Genomic DNA, 22,813 nt, shown 5'->3' with positions numbered 1-22,813 from the left:
CGTGCGGAGCAGCCTCGGGGCCGTGAAGGGACGGTGGGATGGGACGGCCGTGCCCGGGGCAGCCCCGGGGCCGTGAGGGGACATTGGGACAGGATGGCCGTGCCCGGGGCAGCCCCGGGGCCGTGAGGGGACATTGGGACAGGATGGCCGTGCCCGGGGCAGCCCCGGGGCCGTGAGGGGACATTGGGACAGGATGGCCGTGCCCGGGGCAGCCCCGGGGCCGTGAGGGGACATTGGGACAGGATGGCCGTGCCCGGGGCAGCCCTGGGGCCGTGAGGGGACAGTGGGACAGGATGGCCGTGCCCGGGGCAGCCCCGGGGCCGTGAGGGGACAGTGGGACAGGATGGCCGTGCCCGGGGCCGTGCGGAGCAGCCCCGGGGCCGTGAGGGGACAGTGGGACAGGATGGCCGTGCCCGGGGCAGCCCCGGGGCCGTGAGGGGACAGTGGGACAGGATGGCCGTGGCGGGCGGAGCGGCGGGGCCGCGCCCCGGGCAGGCCGTGCGGGAGGCGGCGGCGGCGCGGGGGCCGCTGGGGGCGATGGCGGCCGGGCCGGGCCGGGCCGTGTCCCCGCCCCGCGGCGCTCTCCCCACACTCGCCCGCCCTGCGCTGCCATTGGGAGCCGCGCCGCGCCGAGCCCAGGCAGCCGCCGGTCCCGCTCCGCCGCCATCGCCATGAGCTTCTTGTTGTGAGTACCCGCGGGGCGTGGGGGGGCCTCTCCTCTCCCTTTGCCCCGTTCCGCCGGCCAGGGCAGGGCAGGGCAGGGCAGCGCTGCCCGCCGAGAGGACGCGGCCGCCGCCCGCTCGCAGCCTGGCGCTGCCCGGCGGCCTGGCGGCCCCGCTCCGTCCCGCTCCTCGCTCTCTCCCTCCCTTTGTGCCGCGGTCCCCCGGGACCAGCTGCTCTCCTTAGCCCCAGGAGGACGTTTGGAGGGCGGCCGAGCCCAGCCGCGCTTCCCGTTCCTGCACGGCTTCCCCTCCGGAGCCCACACGAGTTGGGAAACATCCCCGCGGCGGCCGGGCCGGGCCGGGCCGCCTCCCCGGTGAGCGCCGTGCTGCCGGCCGGGGGTGTCGCTGGGGGAAAACACCCTCCCCAGCGGTCTGTTGGGATGTTTGCACGGGATTTTCTCCTTCCTGCTTGGTGCTGGGGCGTTGTGTGCCGCGGCTGGAGGGGCAGGGAGGGCCGAGCAGGCCGTAGGGGCTCCCCGGCAGCCCGAGGGCCAGGCCAGGCCTCACTGCGGCATCCCAAGGCAGGAACCGGTGCCAGGCCAGGTGTGCACAGAACCCGCACTTGGCAGTTCTGCTTCGTGGGCAGCAACCCTGTGAACTTTGGTCCCTCCCCTTGGGAACAAAGACGAGGTACTTGTGACAATTAACATAAACCGGTTGAGTGACCTATTAATTAAGGCGGAGATGCGCTCTAGGGAAGGAAGGGAGATCCGGGCAGCTGAAAAAGGCGCCCTGGCAGAACTGAGCCCCATTAAGGCCTTGGCCCCGCTGAGTGTTCCGAGTTCCTGCGAGCAGATAGTGGGACCGTGTCCGTAATGTCTGGCGGTGTCAGGGGCTGGAATTGATAACCAGCTGATGTGAACGTGGCCTGCTTTTAGAGGGGAGACTTTACCTCGGAGCAGATAGTGGGACTGTGTCCATAATGTCTGGGGGTGTCAGGGGCTGGAATTGATAACCAACTGATGTGAACGTGGCCTGCTTTTAGAGGGGAGACTTTACCTCGGAGCAGATAGTGGGACTGTGTCCGTAATGTCTGGCCGTGTCAGGGACTGGAATTGATAACCAGCTGATGTGAACGTGGCCTGCTTTTAGAGGGGAGACTTTACCTCGGAGCTGGGGCGTTCTGGTGAGTTGTGTTCTCATGGAGACCAGTAATCCCAGCGCCAGCTTCCTCCTCAATCCCTGCCTTGTGTTTAACGCTGCCCTCCCAAGCCCTCTCCATACCCCCAGAGGATTTGAAAGACACCTCTCAGCTGTGAACGGGAGGTGGGTACTGCTGATTGTTGGATTCAGACGCCGTGCTCCTAATGAGAAGCCCAGCTGTCCCTCTCCTTCATAATTCTCAGCTGCTGCGGTGGAGAAGGGGGGACAGGAGTTCGAGTGCCCTGGGAGTCTGGTTTGCAAATTAGAGAGCCTCCCTCTCCGTGGCATTGGGCAAACTGGGAATGGAAAAGCAAGAAACCCTCCACCCTCTGTCAGAAATAAGATGCTTGTTTCTTTTTCCAGACCCTTCTGAAACGTAGGAAAGCAAATCTTTACCCCCCACCTCTGTTGTTCCGAGTGATCCTTCTGAAGGATAGAAATGGAAACTGGGAGTTGCTGCACAGCAAAGCCAGAAATGTTGGCAACGTTGCTGTTGGCTGAGTGCTGTAGATGGCACCTCGTTTGCTCATCTGCTGTATAGGGATTGATTTCTTAAAAAAATAAATTCAAAGTATGCCTGGGAGGCCTCAGGGACGCCAGGGAAACTTTCTGTGCAGGGAGTTACATTTTTTTGTTTGTTTGGGGGTTTTTTGAAGTATTCAGAAAGTTACCATCACCTTTTTTGTCAAATTTGGATTTTAACTCGACACAGCGGTTGGATGTTACACTTTGCAGGCTTAGCAGTGCAGAGTTGCATTTTGAAGTGCAAGCCCCTCCTGGACGTTCACGGTACTTGTAACATAGTTTTTTGTGGTACTTTTTCGCTGGTGTGGAGGAGCCAGAGGTGTTTGGCTGTGTCGCTGCCACCGCTGTCCTTCCGTGGGCCGACTGACGCTTTGGAACTCGCAGCAAACACACTGGGAACGAACGGGGAGCTCTTCCCAACCTGCCGCGCAGGTTTCTCCCCGGGAGCTTGGCTGGAGCTCGTCACTCTGACACTCAGCACGATGCCAAAAGCCACGATCTCCTGCGGAGTCGCCTGTCGTGAGATAACAGGGCGATTGTGCTGGGACAGCACAGGGTGCCTGGGCCCCCTCGCTGACAAATCCGTGGCTGTTCCTCCCTGTTGCCGGGCCCGGTGACAGACAGAGCTACGTGGGGGAGGAAATAAAGTCAAGGGGAAGCATTGTCTTCTCTCGACATGGGGAACATTGTAAAAAGACTGTCTTGTGAGCGACTCACTGAATTAACACAGCTCGGGTTTGACAGCCATTGTTATTTTCAGCGCCGCTGTTTTCTCTTTCTGATCTGCTGCTTCCTTTCCTTTACAAACCTCTCCAATGGTTGAATAAGGTTGTCCTGGATCTCTTTAAAAAGGGTTTAAAAACGGGAGTCGGACTAGAAAATGTCTTCAGTTCCAAAAAAACTCTGCTGGGTGAGTTGTCTCTAAAAGGAAATTACAGCATAGTTGCAGGGACTTGAGCTTTACATCTCCAAGGGAAAAAAATTAAAGATAGTTCTGGTGGGTGTGCCAGATGGTGACATGGCTGTGTTATCCTCTGCTGGCAAAACTTACATAAAAAAGAAGCTCGATGGAAACCCTTTATTTATGAAAAGATTCAGTTTTAATTTTGAAGTTGTGAAATTGTCCTTTTAAAAAAATAATAATAAAAAAATCCATTGTGCTAGTGAATCCCTCTCAGAAGATTCCAGCAGTTTTTGTTTTTAAAATGAGGTTCATTTAAGGAGTTGTTGCCTGATGAGTCTTGGAAAGATGAAGAGCTGCTGGAAGCACCAAGTGAGGGTCAGGGCTGTTGTTGGGGGCACATTTGTGAGTGAAGGCCAAGTTAACTTGTAAACCAAACTGGGGGTGAAATGTGTTCTCTCTTGTCTGACTTGTTCAGCCTGGCAGCTGCTTCTCATGGATTATTTCTTTAAAATTCAATTAAAATCCCACTGTGTGTGTAAATACACATGCAGGAGGTACAGTGAGGCTTCCCTTGGTTTCCCTTCCATCTCTTGCAGAATATTCCCAAAAGCAGAGCTGGTGTGTTTGTTTCCACTGATGGTCTTGCTGCTTCTCCAGGCTGCTCCTGCTCTTGGAGAGCATCAGGGCTGTTTGTTGTTGTCCCTTCCTCGGCTTCCCGAGATGCTGAGTTGTCTGGGAAATAAAACAAACATCCAGATACTTTTCTCCCTGTGTTTTTATGTGCTGGTTTAGCCTGATGAGTGTAATATTACTGTAAGAGCAGGGAAGGGGCTCTCCACACAGCAATGTGTTCCCATAAAATCACTTTTGAAACCATCTTAGACGCTGCTTTGTCACATAGAAACGTTTGGGATGGAAAAACAAAGACGTAGGAAGAAAGGCATTGTTCGGTGTGAAAGTTGTGTTTACTACAGCGCAGTGATGTCCGGCCTTAATTGCTTCCTAATTGTTTGCTTTTGTGCCGCGATGTTTCCCTTGTTTGTCCCTCCCTCTCTGTGTGCAGCCACTGGCTGTTCTCAGGGAATAGTTCTGGAACGAGGATCGCCTTCAGGAGAGGATTTGGGTGCTGGAAAGTGGCGGAGCTTTTCATTCTTAGCAAATATCTTTGTCACCTTTTGGTTTTTGGACAGGATTTCGGGTTTGGATTTAGGCTCCCTTCATGGCAGCAGCCCAGGGTCACAGTTCCTCCTGCTGCTGTCCTGAGAGATGCACAATCTGCTTTTATATCGTTTGGAAAAGGGTGAGGTATTCGAAGTGTTTTGGCCACCGGGCAGTGGCTGGAGGGATGCACAAGTCTGACAGATCAAGCTGCTCGTTTTCCTTAGAGAAGTAAATGGGTGCATTAAATTGGGCCAATTTGTCTTCTCTCATAAGCAACAAGGCAGTTCTTGCTTCCAGATCCATCAATAAGCCCTTGACCCACCAATCAACCCAAACCACAGGACATGCTTTATGAGTCTTTTAGCATTTTTAAACTGAGCCATTTCCTATTAGTGTGGAGCAACAACGACCTTGCTGTTTGGGTTTTGTCCTTTTTATTTTTATTTCAAACACACACGGGCTGAGATTCTGAGTTAAATAAAAACTCAGCTGCTGTAAAATCTGTTTTCAGCTACAACCGACTGTAAATTGCTTTTGACAGACTTGAAAAACTCTTTCTAACCTTTAAATTTCATGACATGGGATTATCAGCATCCAGTGCTTTGCCTTGTCATGTGTGTGTTGCTTTTTTAAATGTGGCATTTCTAGAATCATAGAATGGATTGGGTGGGAAAAGGCCTCTGAGATCAGCAAGTCCAACCCTTGATCCAACCCTACTGTGATCACCAGCCCAGGGCACAGAGTGCCCTGGGCTGGTGATCACAGTGGGGTTGGATCAAGACATGGTGGATTCTCACTCAGTGCCCCATCTATAGAATGGATTGGGTTGGAAAAGCCCTCCCAGATCATCAAGTCCAACCCTTGGTCCAACTCCAGTCCCTTTACCAGATCATGGCACTCAGTGCCACGGCCAAGCTCAGCTGAAAAACCTCCAGGGATGGGGAATCCACCCCCTCTCTGGGCAGCCCATTCCAATCCCTGAGCACTCTCTCTGCAAAGAAGTTTTTCCTGCTCTCCAACTTCAATTTCCCCTGGCAGAGCTTGAGCCCATCGTGCCCCCTTGTCCTATTGCTGAGTGCCTGGGAGAAGAGACCAACCCCCACCTGGCCAGAACTTCCCTTCAGGCAGTTCCAGACAGTGCTGAGGTCACCTCTGAGCCTCCTCTTCTCCAGGCTGAACACCCCCAGCTCCCTCAGCCTCTCCCCACAGCACTTGTGCTCCAGTCCCTTCTCCAGCCTTGTTGCTCATAGAATCACAGAATCATAGAATGGATTGGGTTGGAAAAGCCCTCTGAGACCATCAAGTCCAACCCTTGGTCCAACTCCAGTCCCTTTACCAGATCATGGCACTCAGTGCCACGGCCAAGCTCAGGTTAAAAACCTCCAGGGATGGGGAATCCACCCCCTCTCTGGGCAGCCCATTCCAATCCCCGAGCACTCTCTCTGCAAAGAAGTTTTTTCCTGATCTCCAGATTAAAGGAGCTTGAGCCCTTGCCCCCTTGTCCATTTGCTTCCCTTTTGCCCTTGTAGCACCTCTGTGGCATTAATGAGATGTGGGTACTATAAATTCCCCTCCAGAGTTCCATCCCCAGCAGGTTGTCCAAACACCACATTCAGGCAGCTGTTCTGGATCAGTTTAAAGCAGCTCATAAAGAAGTAACCACAAACTTTATGATTTCTCTAATAATTTCCCAGAGCCAGCGTGGTGGTTTGGTCTGCATGTGCATCTCTCAGGTGTTTTCTCAGGGCTCTGCTGCTTGGGTCAGTATTTTGGGGAGGGTTGAGGAGTGAGAGCTGAGGCCACCCCAACCCCCTGCAGCTCCAGGCTGGGCACAGAGTGGCTGGAGAGCAGCCAGGCAGAGGGACCTGGGGGGACTGAGGGACAGGAAGCTCAACAGGAGCCACCAGTGTGCCCAGGTGGCCAAGAAGGCCAATGGGATCCTGGCCTGGATCCAAACTAGCGTGGCCAGCAGGCCCAGGGCAGTGACCCTTCCCCTGGACTCTGCCTTGGGGAGGCCACACCTTGAGTGTTGTGTTCAGTTCTGGGCCCCTCAGTTGAGGAAAGAGATTGAGGGGCTGGAGCGGGGCCAGAGAAGAGCAACGAGGCTGGAGAAGGGGCTGGATGTGTCACTGAGTGTCTTCTTAAACACCTCCAGGGCCAGAGAATCCAACCTCTCTTGATCCAACCCCACTGTGATCACCAGCCCAGGGCACTCCGTGCCCTGGGCTGGTGATCACAGTGGGGTTGGATCAAGGATTGGATTGGATCAGGGGTTGGATCAAGGGTTGGCTTTGACAATCTGAGGTCTCTTCCAACCCAACTGAGAAGAGCAACGAGGCTGGAGAAGGGACTGGAGCACAAGTGCTGTGGGGAGAGGCTGAGGGAGCTGGGGGTGTTCAGCCTGGAGAAGAGGAGGCTCAGAGGTGACCTCAGCACTGTCTGGAACTGCCTGAAGGGAAGTTCTGGCCAGGTGGGGGTTGGTCTCTTCTCCCAGGCACTCAGCAATAGGACAAGGGGGCACGATGGGCTCAAGCTCTGCCAGGGGAAATTGAAGTTGGAGAGAAGAAAAAACTTCCTAGCAGAGAGAGTGCTCAGGCATTGGAATGGGCTGCCCAGAGAGGGGGTGGATTCCCCATCCCTGGAGGTTTTTCAGCTGAGCTTGGCCGTGGCACTGAGTGCCATGATCTGGTAAAGGGACTGGAGTTGGACCAAGGGTTGGACTTGATGATCTGGGAGGGCTTTTCCAACCCAACTGATTCTATGATTTGCTAACTGGTGATTTCTTAGTTGGCACAGTGGGATGTGGCATCCAGGGCCTGACCCCCAGTTTGGGGCACAGCAATGCCACGTGTGGTGCATCTCAGGCATGTTCTGTTTCATCCCAGGCTTTGCTTCCCAATTCAAACCCATACCCTGAGTCAGCAGTCCGTGTTTGACATGGATGAGATGGTGGTTCTGTGTGCCAGTCCCCCTGTGCATTCAGGAAGGTAACAGGAGTTTTTGCCTTGCAAATGTATTTGGATACCTTTAAAAGTGATCCCGTGGTCCTGCCCATTGCTCACTTGGGTTTTCCTTGAAGTTTGGGGTTTCTTTGTTGTCTGTGCTTGCACCACTTCACCTTTCCCTGTGGTCATTTGCTCCAGAGTTAATGACTTGTGTCCTCCTGAGGTACAAAACCTTAATCCCTTCCTCAGAGAAGGAGAACATCTTGCAGATAAGGACTTGTCAGGCCTGGATTTGTTGTCTTTATCACCAGTCTAATGCCTTTCTTTATGACAAAGGGAACAAATGAGCTTAAGGAAGCTTTGGTAAATTCCTCTTTTGCTAAAAATTGAGGCAACTCGTTTTTGATACTGAAATAATTTCCACACAGGTGGTGATTGGGTGGGTTCCCTTTGCTGACTTGAATGAAACAACCTGTATTTATTTTGGTTTGGAAGCTGTTATTTTAATTGTGTTTTTACCAACTCAAGTAGCACATTTTGCTTGAATGGATTAATTGTTTCAGTGACTTGCTGAGTGTTCTGGAGCCAGGAATCAAAATGCCATAGTGTGACTTCTGCTTTATACCCACAAAGTACTGGGTTTTTTAACACTGAAATGTACCTTTTAGAAATAAAACCCAAGTGTCTCTAATGTCCTATTGCTGCTTTTTGTGGTTGACAACTCTTCTTAAAATTTCTTGCTGCAGTGGGAGTGAGAAAAAAGCAGAAAAATCTGTACTTAAGTTCATAGAACAGTTAAACTAAATTTGTATTCAACTGTCAAATGCACAAGCTGAAATAATATCCAAAGAAATGTTCTCCTGGGTGTGTAGTAGGACTTGTTCCCTCTCAGGTGGTTTTCCTCATGGAATACTTTGCAAGAGATGAGCAAATTTTCCCCCAGATGGTTACAGGGAGCACAGAGAGGGTTGTATTAGATGGGGAGGTGTGTAGGAAACCCTTGGGCTGAGATAATGCAGTGTATTTTTGGAAAGCTGTTGGTTCTTCTTTTCTGCCTCCTGTCCATTCCTTCTGCCTGTTGTTCTCCCTGTTATTTCTTGCCTCTAATGGTTGTTGTTTCCTGGATCCAGACTCTGCTTTGCCTCCTGATCCAAGTGGAAGTGTGATCTTCCAAGTGGAAGTGTGATCTTCCCTCTGGGTGTGAGCGTTGCTGTTGGGAAGTTCCCGAGTGTTCCTCCTTTGCCACGTTCACACCCTCAGCCTGGTCTGAGGGGGGGTTGCACTCAAGGGCAGCCTTTTATAAAGTGTTAAAGTGACTCTTCTCCCATGAAAATTTAGTTAAATTTCTCCCCTAACTGCCTTTTCCCTCAACACATGAAGAGAATGTTGCTTTTATTGTGTTTAAAAGGGTCTTTTCCCTTTTCCCTTTAGAGCTGCCCCGCTCTGGTTCTGTGGGTTGTGTGACTCGATTTGCTTTAGTCATTCATTAAGCACTGGCTTCCCAAAGCACTGCTCAGCACTTTGGGAAGCCATCCATGTTCTGAGCCATGTTCTCCAAGCACTATATTTGGTGTACAAGTCAGGATCTAATTTGATGCTGGAGCCAAGCTTTTATTGCTGCAATTTATCACCCTCAGCGGGTTGTGGATGGTTTTTCTGCAAAGCTCTTCCCACTTCTTAAGTGTATTTACAGGGTGGGACTGTTCCCAGCAGTTTGGGATGCAGAGGGAATTAGGCATGTAAAGATAATTTAGCTGAATGTGAGGAAATCTGTGTGGCAGGAGGAGCAGTTTGCTGGGGAGAGCAAGTGGGATGCTTGTCCCTGTTTGTCCTGTGGAGAAAAGGAATCCCAGGCAGGCAAACCCTGCCCATCACCTGCTTTAATTCATGGAAATGCTCCCCCTTTTCCTCCTGACCCCCAGGGATGCTTTCTGGGACTCCTGAGGCAACCTGGAGTCTCTTGGCCACTTCAGGATATTCTCAGTGACTTGGGGAAAGATCTTGAACTCCTTCATGCCTTTATAAATGGTTTGCTAAACCTTCTTGCTCTGTCCTAAAGCTTCCAGGATCCCTTCTTTGAACACCATCCACTGTGTTGCTGAAAGAAACAACCCAGACTTGGAGCTTTATGTATTTCCTCAGGAATTGCTTAGTTTTATAGATGCAAAAGGGCAGGAATTTTGTACAGAAAAGTGGAGTTCTGTTCACTGAACAGTGAGTTGGGTACATTTCTGCAGGAAACAGGTTTGAACCTTTGTGGAAATTACACTTGGGAGCAAAACTGTGCCGAGTTCTGGGCGGAGTTGGAGTTGATGCTGTGCCCTCCCTTTTGAGCAGGCTGGTGCTAATTGACAGAAATAAGGGTTTCCTGAGGAAAGGGGGGGACATTAATGAGGAAACTGTGCTGGTTAGTCTGTAGGGAGCTTAATTAATGACTGAAGTGGTCAAAATAGTGAACTCCATCTTGTAGGGATAAAGAAACAAGCAGTTGGAGAAGAAGGAATACCTCCTGTTGACCTTCTGCAAAGCTGCCAGTGGCCTGGCCCTTTAAAGATGTATTATGTGACTGTGAGCATATTAGAGGAAATAAATCTAATTTGGATTATTCCTTACAGTTCCATGATGTGATAGTAAATGTTAATACTGAAGTAGTGACAGAACCTGGATCTGGTGGACAGTTCCCAAGAGAACAGCCAGGGCCAGTGCTCAGTTTTGCTGTGCTGGGTGCAGTTGGACACTCGTGTTTGTGGCTCTGCCCCTCTCCTTGTGCTCCTGTTAGTCCTGCAGGGGACAGGCCTTGGGAGCTGAGTCACTTCCTCAGCCTGGGCTGTCTTGGGAATGGTTGGATTGTGTTTGGAGTGCACAGACAGGGCTCTGAGTATCCACTGAGGGCAACTGTGACTGGCCTTGTTTGTTCTGAGGGTTTTCCAGGAGGTGAAAGTGTGTTAAGTGAATGTGTTGTAAATGATTTGGTTTGTGTGTGAGCACAGCCAAGTGATGGTGATGCTTCCCTGGTTATGGGATGGGCTTTACACACTCTCCTTCCTTGCCTTGGGAATTGCAGTCACTGGAAGAAGGGCCACATCCAGGCACTCAGCAATAGGACAAGGGGGCACGATGGGCTCAAGCTCTGCCAGGGGAAATTGAAGTTGGAGAGCAGGAAATAATTCTTTGCAGAGAGAGTGCTCAGGGATTGGAATGGGCTGCCCAGAGAGGGGGTGGATTCCCCATCCCTGGAGGTTTTTCAGCTGAGCTTGGCCGTGGCACTGAGTGCCATGATCTGGTAAAGGGACTGGAGTTGGACCAAGGGTTGGACTTGATGATCTGGGAGGTCTTTTCCAACCCAATCCATTCTATGGTTCTATGGATGTGGCACTGAGTGAGAATCCACCATGTCTTGATCCAACCCCACTGTGATCACCAGCCCAGGGCACTTCGTGCCCTGGGCTGGTGATCACAGTGGGCTTGGATCAAGGATTGGACTTGATGATCACAGAGGTCTTTTCCAACCCAATCCATTCTATGATCCAAACAGCAGGAACACCAGAGGGTGGGGTTGGAGCATGACACCTCCCCCTTGTTTTCCAGGCACATTCTGAGCCTGCAGAGGGAAAATCAGAGGCCAGGAGAAGAAGTGTAGGTGCTTGGCTTGTCTGGAAAACAGGCTGTGGCCACTTACCATCCCTGTGGGTCTGGCACTGAGTGTCCCTGCAGGACAGCTGAGGGAGTGTGTCACAGGGAATGGGGAGTCATTCACTCTCCAAACACTGTCAGTTGTCCCTGGTCAGAGCCCAGCCAGCCAAGCCTTCCCTGGGGGTGTGCCTTGGTGCTCCTACGAGCATCTGAGCTTTGCTGCACCAATCCTGCTCTGACTCTGAAATGCGTGTGCAGAGGAGAAAAAGATGTTTTGAAGACTGTGGGTGTGTACATGTTCTGACAGCTCTGACACTGGGGGGTGGTGGCTGGGACAAGCAAAAGCAAAACTGTTCCTTAAGGCTACTTTAAACAACTTTCCTGGGTATGAATCATCTGATAATCTTGGGCTCTTTTAACATGTAGAGTCTTGTGCAGAGTGGGACCTGTGCTTTTGATTCATGAGATTGTGACTTTCATCCCATCCTGTCTGGGATCCAGTGTGTGAATACAGCACTTTTTCCTCTAAGGGGAAGGCAGATTTTAGTCCCCACCTTGACAGGTGGAGGATGACAAATCTAAAAGCACTGATTTTCCTGCTCCAGTGGAAGGAGGCACCATTTCAAAGCAGTTATGATGACAGTGGTCACTGTACCCCTGAAAAGCCTACAGGGAATTGAAACTACTCCGTGGTGTAGCAATAAACAACCTGTATTCTGTTTTTGTAGCAAAGATCACGTGTCTGTGGAAAACTTTCAAGCCTGTGCCACTGATCCTTGTTTAAACAAAGAAACAAACAAACCAAAAAGAAAGCTCTAGGCTTGCAATTTCTTTCTAACCACTGCCTTACCTTTTGGGAGAGAAGCTCCGTTGGGGAAGGACTTGGCACTTCCTAATTCCTTCCCAGACCTGCTGCATGGGCTGTTTGCACCCTGAATTCTTCCCTTGCTTTTGTTAACCTGCAGGTTCAGGTGCCTGGATTGAGGCAGTGAGTGGGTTCTGGGGGGTCTCAGGAGGGTTTTGGGGGGTCCCAGGAGGGTTTGGGGGTCCCCAACTCACACTCCCCCCTCAGGGGTGTCGGTGGATCCCGTGATGGAACCTGGGGGGGTTTCGGGGGGTCCCAGGTGGGTTTAGGGGACCCCCAACTCACACTCCCCCCTCAGGGGCGTTGGTGGAGCCCGTGATGGAACCTGGGGGGTTTTTGGGGGTCCCAGGTAGGACAGTGACCCCCTGGGTGGGTTCTGGGGGGTCTCAGGAGGGTTCTGGGGGGTCCCAGGAGGGTTTTGGGGACCCCCAACTCACACTCCCCCCTCAGGGGCGTTGGTGGAGCCCGTGATGGAACCTGGGGGGGTTTGGGGGGTCCCAGGTGGGTTTGGGGGGTCCCAGAGGGGACAGTGACCCCTGGGTGGGTTTGGGGGGGTCCCAGGAGGGTTTTGGGGGGTCCCAGGAGGGTTTTGGGGGTCCCCAACTCACACTCCCCCCTCGGGGGTGTTGGTGGATCCCGAGATGGAACCTGGGGGGGTTTGGGGGTTCCCAGATGGGTTTTGGGACCCCCAGGTAGGTTTGGGGACCCCCAGGGGGATTTGGGGGGGTCTCAAGTGGATTTGGGGGGTCTCAAGTGGATTTGGGGGGTCTCAGGAGGGTTCTGGGGGGTCCCAGGAGGGTAGACAGTGGAGTCTGTGGTGCTGTAAGAGCTGGAGGAGCCATTGTCTTGCTGGCACTGGCACACTGACTCTCTTCAGGACAGAAATGTTGTGACTCCTCAGTTCTCTAAATAGAAATGCTCAGATTCAATCTCGTCAGTGCCCAGTTTCACTTTACCTGCTGTCCTTCTGATGCTGTGCTTGTCACGGGGAAAACATGTTTAAATGCTGCAACTACTGATTGAATTGCCAAAAAGTAGCTTGAGCTTCTGTTTTCATTTCCATGTTGATGTGTTGGCTGGTGGAAACTAACCCGGTCCTGCCGTGATGTTTCTATTCTTAGCAGGATGTTGTCGTTTGAAGCCCTCTGTTATTGTTTAAAGGCTGGAAGTGTTTGATTTTCTGGAATTTGGGTCTCGTCTCACAGTGTTTCTGTGTTTAAAACCAGCAGCAGGAGAAGGGAGAGAAGGAGAGCTAAAACTTGGGGGCTTCTGTGATAAGTGGAGTGGAGTTGGACCAAGGGTTGGACTTGATGATCTCAGAGGTCTTTTCCAACCCAGCCCATTGTGGGAAAAGCTCAGTCGCTGGCCTGTGGCAGTGAGTCCCTGCCTCCGTTTCCCTGTGTCCAACAAGACACTAATTATCCCTTACTCCAAACATACTTTGTGAGGATTAATTAGTACTCCCAAGGGCCTTTGAAGATGAGAAAAGCAGGAGCTGCACTAGGAAAAGTTTCCATGCTCTAGGTAAGTGTTCTGTGCACTGCCCTGAGTTCAGCTTTCTCAGAATCTCTGGTGTGTTCCCAGATATTTTGAAGGGGGAATTTCAGTCTGGTAATGTCAGTGGTGGTGGGTGCTTTGGGGAGGAACTGAGGAGTGGTACAGCTGTAGCTCCAGCAGTTGGTTCCTCACATGTTCACCCAAGGAAAGGAATGCAGGTGACACCCATGGCATGATGAGCAGCCAGAGCAATGCAGGTGGCAGGGGCAGCCTGAAAACAGCAGGTGGGAGCTTGGGGTTAGTTCTGTGGGAAGAACAAGCTGGGAAAGCCTGACTTGTATTCTTGAGCAACCCAAACTTTTCTCTTTCAATTCAGGTTTCCACAAATCTGCAGCAGACTCGATGGGAATAGATAATAAAAAGCTCTGTGGGCAAAGGGTTGGGAGTGAGGAGGCCCAAGCCAGGCCAGCCCAAGTGCTTCTCCTGGGAGCACCAAGGTATAGGTGGCTCCTTTCCTGCAGTACTTCAAGAGCTGAGGCTGGACATTTAATCTGCTTTGAGTGTAGATGTGCCAGTGCTGTGTTTGAACTGAGCTGTCGAGGCATCGTGGTGTCAGCAGGACTCCTGGAATTCTTCCTTCCTTCTGGAAACATCGTGCTGCCAGCCCAATCAGCACAGCCTGCAGAAAGCACATCATGAAACCCACCCTGGCTGTCAGCAGGCAGCAGGATAAAATTACAGCTTGGGAGGAAATGTGGTGTTCTTGATTGTGACGTCTGCGTGGGCTCCGGCCGGTGGGAAGGGCTTGTTGTGGCTTCCCAGCTCCGTGAGTCAACTCCTCTCACACACTTCCTGATCTGCTGCTGGGTCGGGCCGTTTCTGCCGCTGCCAGAGCTGCACTTCCTGCACGAATGGAAGGGCACAATTCGCCAGAACCGTCGGATGTGGGAGTGAAGGGAGCAAAGTGTCCTTGGAATGGCAGGAATGTTTTCAGGGAGCTGAGTCCCCGTGAAAGATTGGGAGTTGTGGGGGTGATGCAGCGTGTTCCCCTCTCTGTGTCTGAGGAAAATGGGATCTTCTGTGCTTGCTCCTTCCCCTCTCACTTCTGCATTCATGTTAAGGGATTCTCAGAGACTCCTAACAGGGAGAGGTGGGTGCTGCCTGCCAGCTTGGAGCATTGTAAAGCCTCGGGAGAAGTGGCTTGTGCCAACTCCCTGAGGGGAAGTTCTGGCCAGGTGGGGGTTGGTCTCTTCTCCCAGGCACTCAGCAATAGGACAAGGGGGCACGATGGGCTCAAGCGCTGCCAGGGGAAATTGAAGTTGGAGAGCAGGAAATCATTTCCAGAGAGAGTGCTCAGGCATTGGAATGGGCTGCCCAGAGAGGGGGTGGATTCCCCATCCCTGGAGGTTTTTCAGCTGAGCTTGGCCGTGGCACTGAGTGCCATGATCTGGTAAAGGGACTGGAGTTGGACCAAGGGTTGGACTTGATGATCTCAGAGGGCTTTTCCAACCCAATCCATTCTATGATTCTGTGATTCTATAAGCAACAAGGCTGGAGAAGGGACTGGAGCACAAGCCCTGTGGGGAGAGGCTGAGGGAGCTGGGGGTGTTTAGCCTGGAGAAGAGGAGGCTCAGAGGTGACCTCAGCACTGTCTGGAACTGCCTGAAGGGAAGTTCTGGCCAGGTGGGAGTTGGTCTCTTCTCCCAGGCACTCAGCAATAGGACAAGGGGGCACGATGGGCTCAAGCTCTGCCAGGGGAAATTGAAGTTGGAGAGAAGAAAAAACTTCTTTGCAGAGAGAGTGCTCAGGGATTGGAATGGGCTGCCCAGAGAGGGGGTGGATTCCCCGTCCCTGGAGGTTTTTCAGCTGAGCTTGGCCGTGGCACTGAGTGCCATGATCTGGTAAAGGGACTGGAGTTGGACCAAGGGTTGGACTTGATGATCTTGGAGGTCTTTTCCAACCCAATCCATTCTATGATTCAATGGATGGGGCACTGAGTGAGAATCCACCATGTCTTGATCCAACCCCACTGTGATCACCAGCCCAGGGCACTCTGTGCCCTGGGCTGGTGATCACAGTGGGGTTGGATCATGGGTTGGACTTGATGATCTCAGAGGGCTTTTTCAACCCCATCCATTCTATGGTTCTGTCATTCTATGATTATGGAATGTAGCTGAAAATAAACTGTCATACTTGACCCAGACACTGATGATTCTATGCATTGTTGGCCACCAGGCAGAATTCTTTAAAGTTCCTTTTTCTCTGTGATTGCTCGAGGATTTGAGGGACAAGAAGACTTTCTAAATATGTCACCTGAGATAGATTGGCATAGTAGGAAAAAAACATTATTTATGTGGTTAAGTAATAGGAGAGCTTCTGAACTAAGTAATTGAAATAATGTTTGCAGCAATATTTATAACCTTACAAGTGTGTCCTGTAAAGGTTTTGTCTCAGAGAAGCTGCACTGGGCTGTCCCTGAACTGTCCCAAGGAGTGTGTGGCTGTGCCTGCTGTTAACTGGCTCCCCATATGGGGAGCTGCAGAAATGCCTGGAATTCTGATAATTTATTGCCACAATTGCAGCAATTTCCATGGCATGCCTGCATTGACCCTAATGACTTTGCCTTCTGCCTGCCTTTCCCAGGACACCATTCCCTGCTGTCTCTGCTGAATTTGGGAGGGAGGGATCTGTGCTGGGTGTTCCACACAGCCACAGTGACAGGGTTTGTTCTCTGGGTGTGAGCTGCCTCTCCCAGGACACCATTCCCTGCTGTCTCTGCTGGATTTGGGAGGGAGGGATCTGTGCTGGGTGTTCCACACAGCCACAGTGACAGGGTTTGTTCTCTGGGTGTGAGCTGCCTCTCCCAGGACACCATTCCCTGCTGTCTCTGCTGGATTTGGGAGAGAGGGATCTGTGCTGGGTGTTCCACACAGCCACAGTGACAGGGTTTGTTCTCTGGGTGTGAGCTGCCTCTCCCAGGACACCATTCCCTGCTGTCTCTGCTGGATTTGGGAGGGAGGGATCTGTGCTGGGTGTTCCACACAGCCACAGTGACAGGGTTTGTTCTCTGGGTGTGAGCTGCCTCTCCCAGGACACCATTCCCTGCTGTCTCTGCTGGATTTGGGAGGGAGGGATCTGTGCTGGGTGTTCCACACAGCCACAGTGACAGGGTTTGTTCTCTGGGTGTGAATTCCAGAGTTTGGCAGAATGATCTACTGATTTAGGGAATTCCTTCCCCCTGTTTTCCTTGTGCCTGATTCCCAGTCCCTCATCCCTGCAGTGGGCTCACCCTTTCTGCTAAAATCCAAATGTTTTTTTGGTTTGATTATTTCATAACCTTTCTCCAGGTTGTCTTTAGCTTGTGCTGAGTTCCTTGTGCTTACAGTGACAAGCTTGGAGGGATAATGATCCCAGTGTGTCCTGCTCTCCAGTTGCTGTGAATATCCCCTTTCCCACACCCCAGAGCCATCACCAGGTGTTTGATGTTGTATTTTTACCCCCTGTGTTGGTGAGCTGGGGAGAACCATTACACCCCTCTAACAAAAACTTCTGTTCAGTCCTTCTGTTCAGAGAGGTGGTAAAAAACTGCCCAAGTATTTTCTATAAAGAAACGAGATCTGGGTGATGTTTGTAATGAAAATGGTGCTGTCTGGGTTTCATGTCTTTGCACTTGGAATTCAGGGTTCAGTTTGCCTTGTCTGACAGGAGTCTCTTCTCAGCCCATACACAAAAACATTCACAAATATTGGCTCATTTGACAGTTCTCTGCAAGTATTGAATTTTGCATGTCATGTTTCTGACATGTTAGGGCTTCATGTGCCATCCAGGCTCGTTGCCATCATTTAAAATTCAGATGTCTACACTTTTCTTCCAAGCCAGTTCATGTTTTTTGAACAAAACCATAGGTAAGAAAATGATTTCAAACAAATACCTGCTGCTTTTGCCTCCCAATTTTTGTTAAATACCCCATGAAAATGGGTGAGTAGGGAAAGAATTTCATGTTAGTCTTGTCCCTATGTGGGGCTTGTCTGCTTGTTTCTGTTTTGCTTCCTGTGCCAAAAGATCTCCAAGTATTTCCTCTCTCTTTTGCAGTGGGAGTCGCTCTTCCAAAACCTTCAAACCAAAGAAGAATATCCCGGAGGGCTCTCACCAGTACGAGCTGCTCAAACATGCCGAGGCCACGCTGGGGAGCGGCAACCTGCGGATGGCTGTGATGCTGCCCGAGGGGGAGGACTTAAACGAATGGGTGGCCGTTAACAGTGAGTTGCTGCCCTTTTGTTTTTTGTTGGATGTGGGCTGACACTTTGGGAGGACAATTTCCTGTGTCTGGAGAAAAGGAGGCTCAGGGAGGACCTTCTTGCTCTCTGCAACTCTGTGACAGGAGGTCGGGCTCTGCTCCCAGGGAACAAGGGACAGGAGGAGAGGGAACTGCCAGGTTGGACATCAGGAAGATTTCTTTCATGGAAAGGGTTGTCAGGCACTGGAACTGCCCAGGGACGTGGTGGAGTCCCCAGTCCTGGAGGTGTTCAAGGAATGACTGGACGTGGCACTCAGTGCTCTGGGCTGGTTGACAAAGTGCTGCTTGGTCGCAGGATGGACTTGGTGGTCTTGGAGGCCTTTTCCAGCCTAAATGATTGTAGGGTTCCAATGGGCTTTGCAGTTTTCATCAAGTTACTTCTCCTTGTTCCTACCAAGTTTTGAGCCTTTGCTCTGGCAAGTGTGATGTCATTACTTGAACTTCCTCTAAAGCTGTTTGCCCAAACTCTGCTTTCATGCCAAACAGTTGTGCCCAAATTAAGGTTTTCTGATTGCTCTGATGTGTTTCCTCCTCCTTCCCCTCCCTGCTGTGTGAGTTTTTCCCTCTGCTCCTAAAGAATGGACTGTCCCACATCCCATCAAGCTCCACAGCCTGGGCAGTTTTGGCTGCCACGAGCTCTGTGCCCTGTCTGGGTGTTCCTCCCCTGTTGTCTGGGTGTTCCTCCCCTGTTGTCCGGGTGTTCCTCCCCTGTTGTCCGGGTGTTCCCCCCCTGTTGTCCGGGTGTTCCCCCCCCTGTTGTCCGGGTGTTCCCCCCCCTGTTGTCCGGGTGTTCCCCCCCCTGTTGTCCGGGTGTTCCCCCCCCTGTTGTCCGGGTGTTCCTCCCCTGTTGTCCGGGTGTTCCTCCCCTGTTGTCCGGGTGTTCCTCCCCTGTTGTCCGGGTGTTCCTCCCCTCTTGTCCGGGTGTTCCTCCCCTGTTGTCCGGGTGTTCCTCCCCTGTTGTCCGGGTGTTCCTCCCCTGTTGTCTCTCAGACTTGCTGTGCTCCTGTGCTGGTGTGGGATTGACTGTGCACTGCAGTAGAAATCATGCTCAAGAAAAAAGTCCTTTAATTATTTCTGTGGTTCTGGCTATTTCTTCTTCTCTTTGACACGTTTGGGAAGTGAAACTTGTCCTACTGACTGGAGCCTTCCTGTTGTTAATGAGCCACACGGTGCTCTGGTGCTCCACTTGCTGCTGCTCCCAGGACATGCTGGAGTTGCTGACACCATCCTTTGTGAGATGTTATTCACACTGCATTGCAAAACTGGCTGGAGAAAAAGCCAGCCCACTTTTATGAGTAAGCATTGCCAAAGATGCTTCTTGTGTTGCTGGCATCCTTCCCTTCTGGTGGTTCCTTCACTCCACAGGTGGCAGCAGTTTTGCCCTTCCCAAGTGCTGAATTAGCTCAAGTAAAATTATGGAGTGTAATTAAATAGTGAGCTGGTGATGTGCTCCTTTCCTTGATGGGATCCCTCCACCCCACGGAGCTCCAGAGCCCCTCCTGCTCCCTGAGATCTCTGAGGAGGAAGTCAAAGGTGTGACTTCATGCCATGGGTTTTACCAAACAAAACAAACGTGCTCTGCTCTTCCACTGCTTGCTCCAGCCCAGCTGATGTCTTAGGGAAAGAGTGGGTTTTGAGACTTCCAAGTGTGGGCTTAGCCACAGTCAGTGGTTCTGCCAGAGCCTGTGTGGGGTTTCTGGACGTGCCTGCCTTGAGGCAAACTCTGGGCTGTGGTTTCTGCTGGGAGCAGGGAATGGAAACTTAATTAACAGTTCTGGTGTGCACTGAGGAAGCAAAGGCTCGTGTGCTGCTTCTGCTGAGCAGCAGCTGTAACTTCCTGCCGGGCTGTTGTCGTAACCTTTGTGTTGATTCTCTGAAAGATACCTGCAGATAAAGTCGACTTCATAAACTGGTTGCAGTGGCCACAGTTCCTCAGAGCAGAACCTGCTGCTGGTTGTTGAAGAGTGTTCCTTTCCAGCAGTTTGGAGTAATAAAGCACCAATGCAAAGCAGTAAGAACAGTGGGGGTGTTTAGATATGCCAAATTTTGGTCTTTTATTTCAGTGTTATTTCAGTGATTCAGCTGTAAAACACTGTAAAAAAGGTTTGGGCTGAGAGAAATGCTTTTCCAGGTGTATAACAAAACTTAAACAATAGCACTCCAGAACAAAACCCCCAGGGGTAGTTTATCATGAGGAAATGTTGTGGACTAAATACTGATTTGTGATAATTAATTGGTATTCTAAGGACAGGAGTTGTTTGCTGCTGTAGCTCTTTCTATGTCATGGTTTCTGTATCCAACTGCCATGCATGTAACCAAGGGAGAGTAGGGTTAGATGGGATGTTGGGAAGGAATCCTGCCCTGGGAGGGTGGGCAGGCCCTGGCACAGGTGCCCAGAGCAGCTGTGGCTGCCCCAGCCCTGGGAGTGTCCAGGGCCAGGCTGGACAGGGCTGGGAGCACCCTGGGACAGTGGGAGGTGTCCCTGCCCATGGCAGGGGTGGGATGAGGTGATCCTTAAGATCATCCTTCCCATCCAAACGTGTCTAGGATCCTCCAAAAATGTTCTTGGAAAGGGTGGGCATTTGGAATACCAAGTCCAAGGGAAGTCACTGTCACCTAATGAGTAATTGCTCTCTCTAATTGGAGAGTTCACACTGAAAATCTTTTTTATTCCACACTTGCCAGTAGAATTTGGGATCCTCATAAAATGCACCAGACTTTCCCAAAAGGAAATAACTCAGCTTTCTCTTTCCCTTCTCTTCTTCCAATTGACTTTGCTGCAGTGAAGAGTTCAACAGCTCTTGGAGGCTGTTGCAGAAAGTTGGTGGTTGCATTCTGCCTCTCCTTTATAATGAATCCTGACAAAGCAATACCAATTAAGTTTTTCCCCCAGTAAATATTCCAGGACTCCTGCTTTGAAGTGTGGGCTGGAAGAATCTTGTGTTGCAGATTAATAATGGGTGGGTTTGATGCCTTTCAGCTGTCGACTTCTTCAACCAGATCAACATGCTCTATGGAACCATCACGGACTTCTGCACAGAGGAGAGCTGCCCTGTGATGTCTGCTGGCCCAAAGTAAGAGCACTCTGGCTTACCAGAATCTCCCCTGGGGCTGTTGTGCAAATATCAGATATCTGGAGAAGAATCCTCCTGGTTAAGTTTCTCTTCTTGGATTCTTACATGTGCTTTTGTACAGACATCCAGTGTTGGTGTTTCTTCCTGCTTAGTGTGTTCCAAGGAGGAACATACCTGCATTTCTGAGGGAGGGCACTGCTTCCTTCTGAATTACTGTGAAATCCTAAATAAACCATAAAGAAAAGCAAACCTCTCCTCTGCTTCCAGAAGGGGCTGTTTTCTAGTGAGGGAAATGACCCATGAACTTGTGTTTTTAGTGTAAGAGAATTCCCTCCTCTGAAAAATGCAGGATAACCCCAGGGTGTTGTGGGGTGGGGTGGGGAGGGAGGGAGTTTTCTCGTGGCTGGATGTTTTTTGGATAAGATTTTCAGCATGGGGTTCTCCTTGGTGTCTTGCTCTGGCTCCAGACTGATCCTGGCACCTCAGCACTGTCCTGCATTAATGCCACCTGAATCTTGGTGTTAGGGCAGTGTTGTGGGATGAGGTATCCTGATTTTTCATGGTCCATTTGGCATGTCTGGGATTTTTGCATGGATTCTGAGATGCCATTTCAAAATGTTTTCATACCCTCTGATTTGTTGCTGTTGGAAAAATGGTATCTTTTTATCCCCTTGTGAGCAGCACCTTGACAATCCCTGATCCAGTTTGTTTCTGGTGAAAATGTTCTCCCAGCTGGTGTTCTGACAAAACTGAATTTGTTAAACAAAACAAGAAGGCAGGTTTATCAGATGCTGTTAAGCTTTGCATAAACAGCAAAGCCTAAACCCGTGTGTGTCACCTTTAAAATAGAAACACTTGAAAGCTGGTCTTGTCAGGCCCCCATGTTACTGTATTTGGGTGTTTTAAGCTATTATGTTTCCAAGATTATTATCCACCTTCTCCCATGTCTGGACCGGTGTCAGCTGCATTCCCCAAGCCAGACAAAATGCCTGTTCCATTCTGAATTTCATGAGGACTTGTTTCTGACTGGTGGTGTCCTTAGTCTAGAAACTTTCTTGATCAGAATCCCAGACTGGTCTGGCTTGGAAGGGACCTTAAAGTCCATCTTGTTCCAACCCCGTGCCCTGGGCAGTGGGGACAGTGACACCTTCCATCATGGCAGTTTCAGGGAAGGGCAGTGGGAGGGTGTGGGAGCACAGGGAGAGGGAGGAGGGGGAGCAGCTGGGCAGGAGTGATTCCCTGGATTTATGGAATGCCACCTGTCCCTCCCCAGGTACGAGTACCACTGGGCAGACGGGACCAACATCAAGAAACCCATCAAGTGCTCCGCGCCCAAGTACATCGATTACCTGATGACCTGGGTGCAGGATCAGCTGGATGATGAGACGCTCTTTCCTTCCAAAATAGGTAAAGGGAGCAACTCAGGTAAACACTCGAGTGTTTGGGTTGCAGCAGGAGGGGAGGAGCCGGGTGTTGGAGCGTTGAAAGGTCTCCTTGGTAACTGACGCACAGGGCAGGTTGGAAAGGTTTGGTTATCCCTGTAAACACTCCTGTCTCCTGAGATAACCTTGTGCATGAACTCTGAGCCCTGCACTAGTAATCCTGATAAGCATCTATCACAATTCTGAATGCAGGATGTCCCAGTTCTGCTTAGTAACTCCCTCCAGTCAGATCTGAGGGGTTTTTTCAGTTTGAACAGGGAGTGGTTTCTTTAGAAATGAAGTAGAGGATCTCAAACCCTTATAACCAGGAATTGGTGCAAAGTGGCAGCTTTGGAGGAGCCAAAGCTGCCAGAGCTTTGGAAAAAACTGGCAGAGAAAAGATGTGTGGGCCTCATGGGGAGTTTCTGGGCCTTACCTCCAAGGAAGCTGAAACTACTAACTTTAATCTTAAGTTAATAGTTTTGTTTGTTTTTCAAGTGAAGATGAAAAATGATGTTTTGAAGAAGGTTCTTTTGGAAAAAGTAGGAGGAAAACAGTGACCAGCCACTAATTCAGGAACAGTAATGGGAGATCTCTTCATTGCTTTAATTTTTTGAATAGTTTCT

At 50.9% G+C, this 22,813-nt stretch overlaps 1 protein-coding gene across 1 annotated transcript in view; it reads left to right on the top strand.

Annotated features, from left to right (window-relative positions):
* Positions 1–561: 561 nt before the first annotated feature.
* MOB1B (MOB kinase activator 1B) overlaps positions 562–22,813 on the top strand; it is a 27,007-nt gene continuing 4,755 nt past the window's right edge. Inside the window, exons 1-4 of the mRNA XM_071555327.1 lie at positions 562–685; positions 17,488–17,654; positions 20,673–20,766; positions 22,040–22,173. Coding sequence (XP_071411428.1) covers positions 672–685; positions 17,488–17,654; positions 20,673–20,766; positions 22,040–22,173 — 409 coding nt within the window. The 5' untranslated portion in view covers positions 562–671. The remainder of the gene's footprint in view (positions 686–17,487; positions 17,655–20,672; positions 20,767–22,039; positions 22,174–22,813) is intronic.

The sequence above is a fragment of the Pithys albifrons genome, chromosome 5, assembly GCF_047495875.1.
Source record: "Pithys albifrons albifrons isolate INPA30051 chromosome 5, PitAlb_v1, whole genome shotgun sequence".
NCBI lineage: Eukaryota > Metazoa > Chordata > Aves > Passeriformes > Thamnophilidae > Pithys > Pithys albifrons.
The sequence above is the reverse complement of the archived record's forward strand: the minus strand, read 5'-3'. Positions and strand labels throughout refer to the sequence as shown.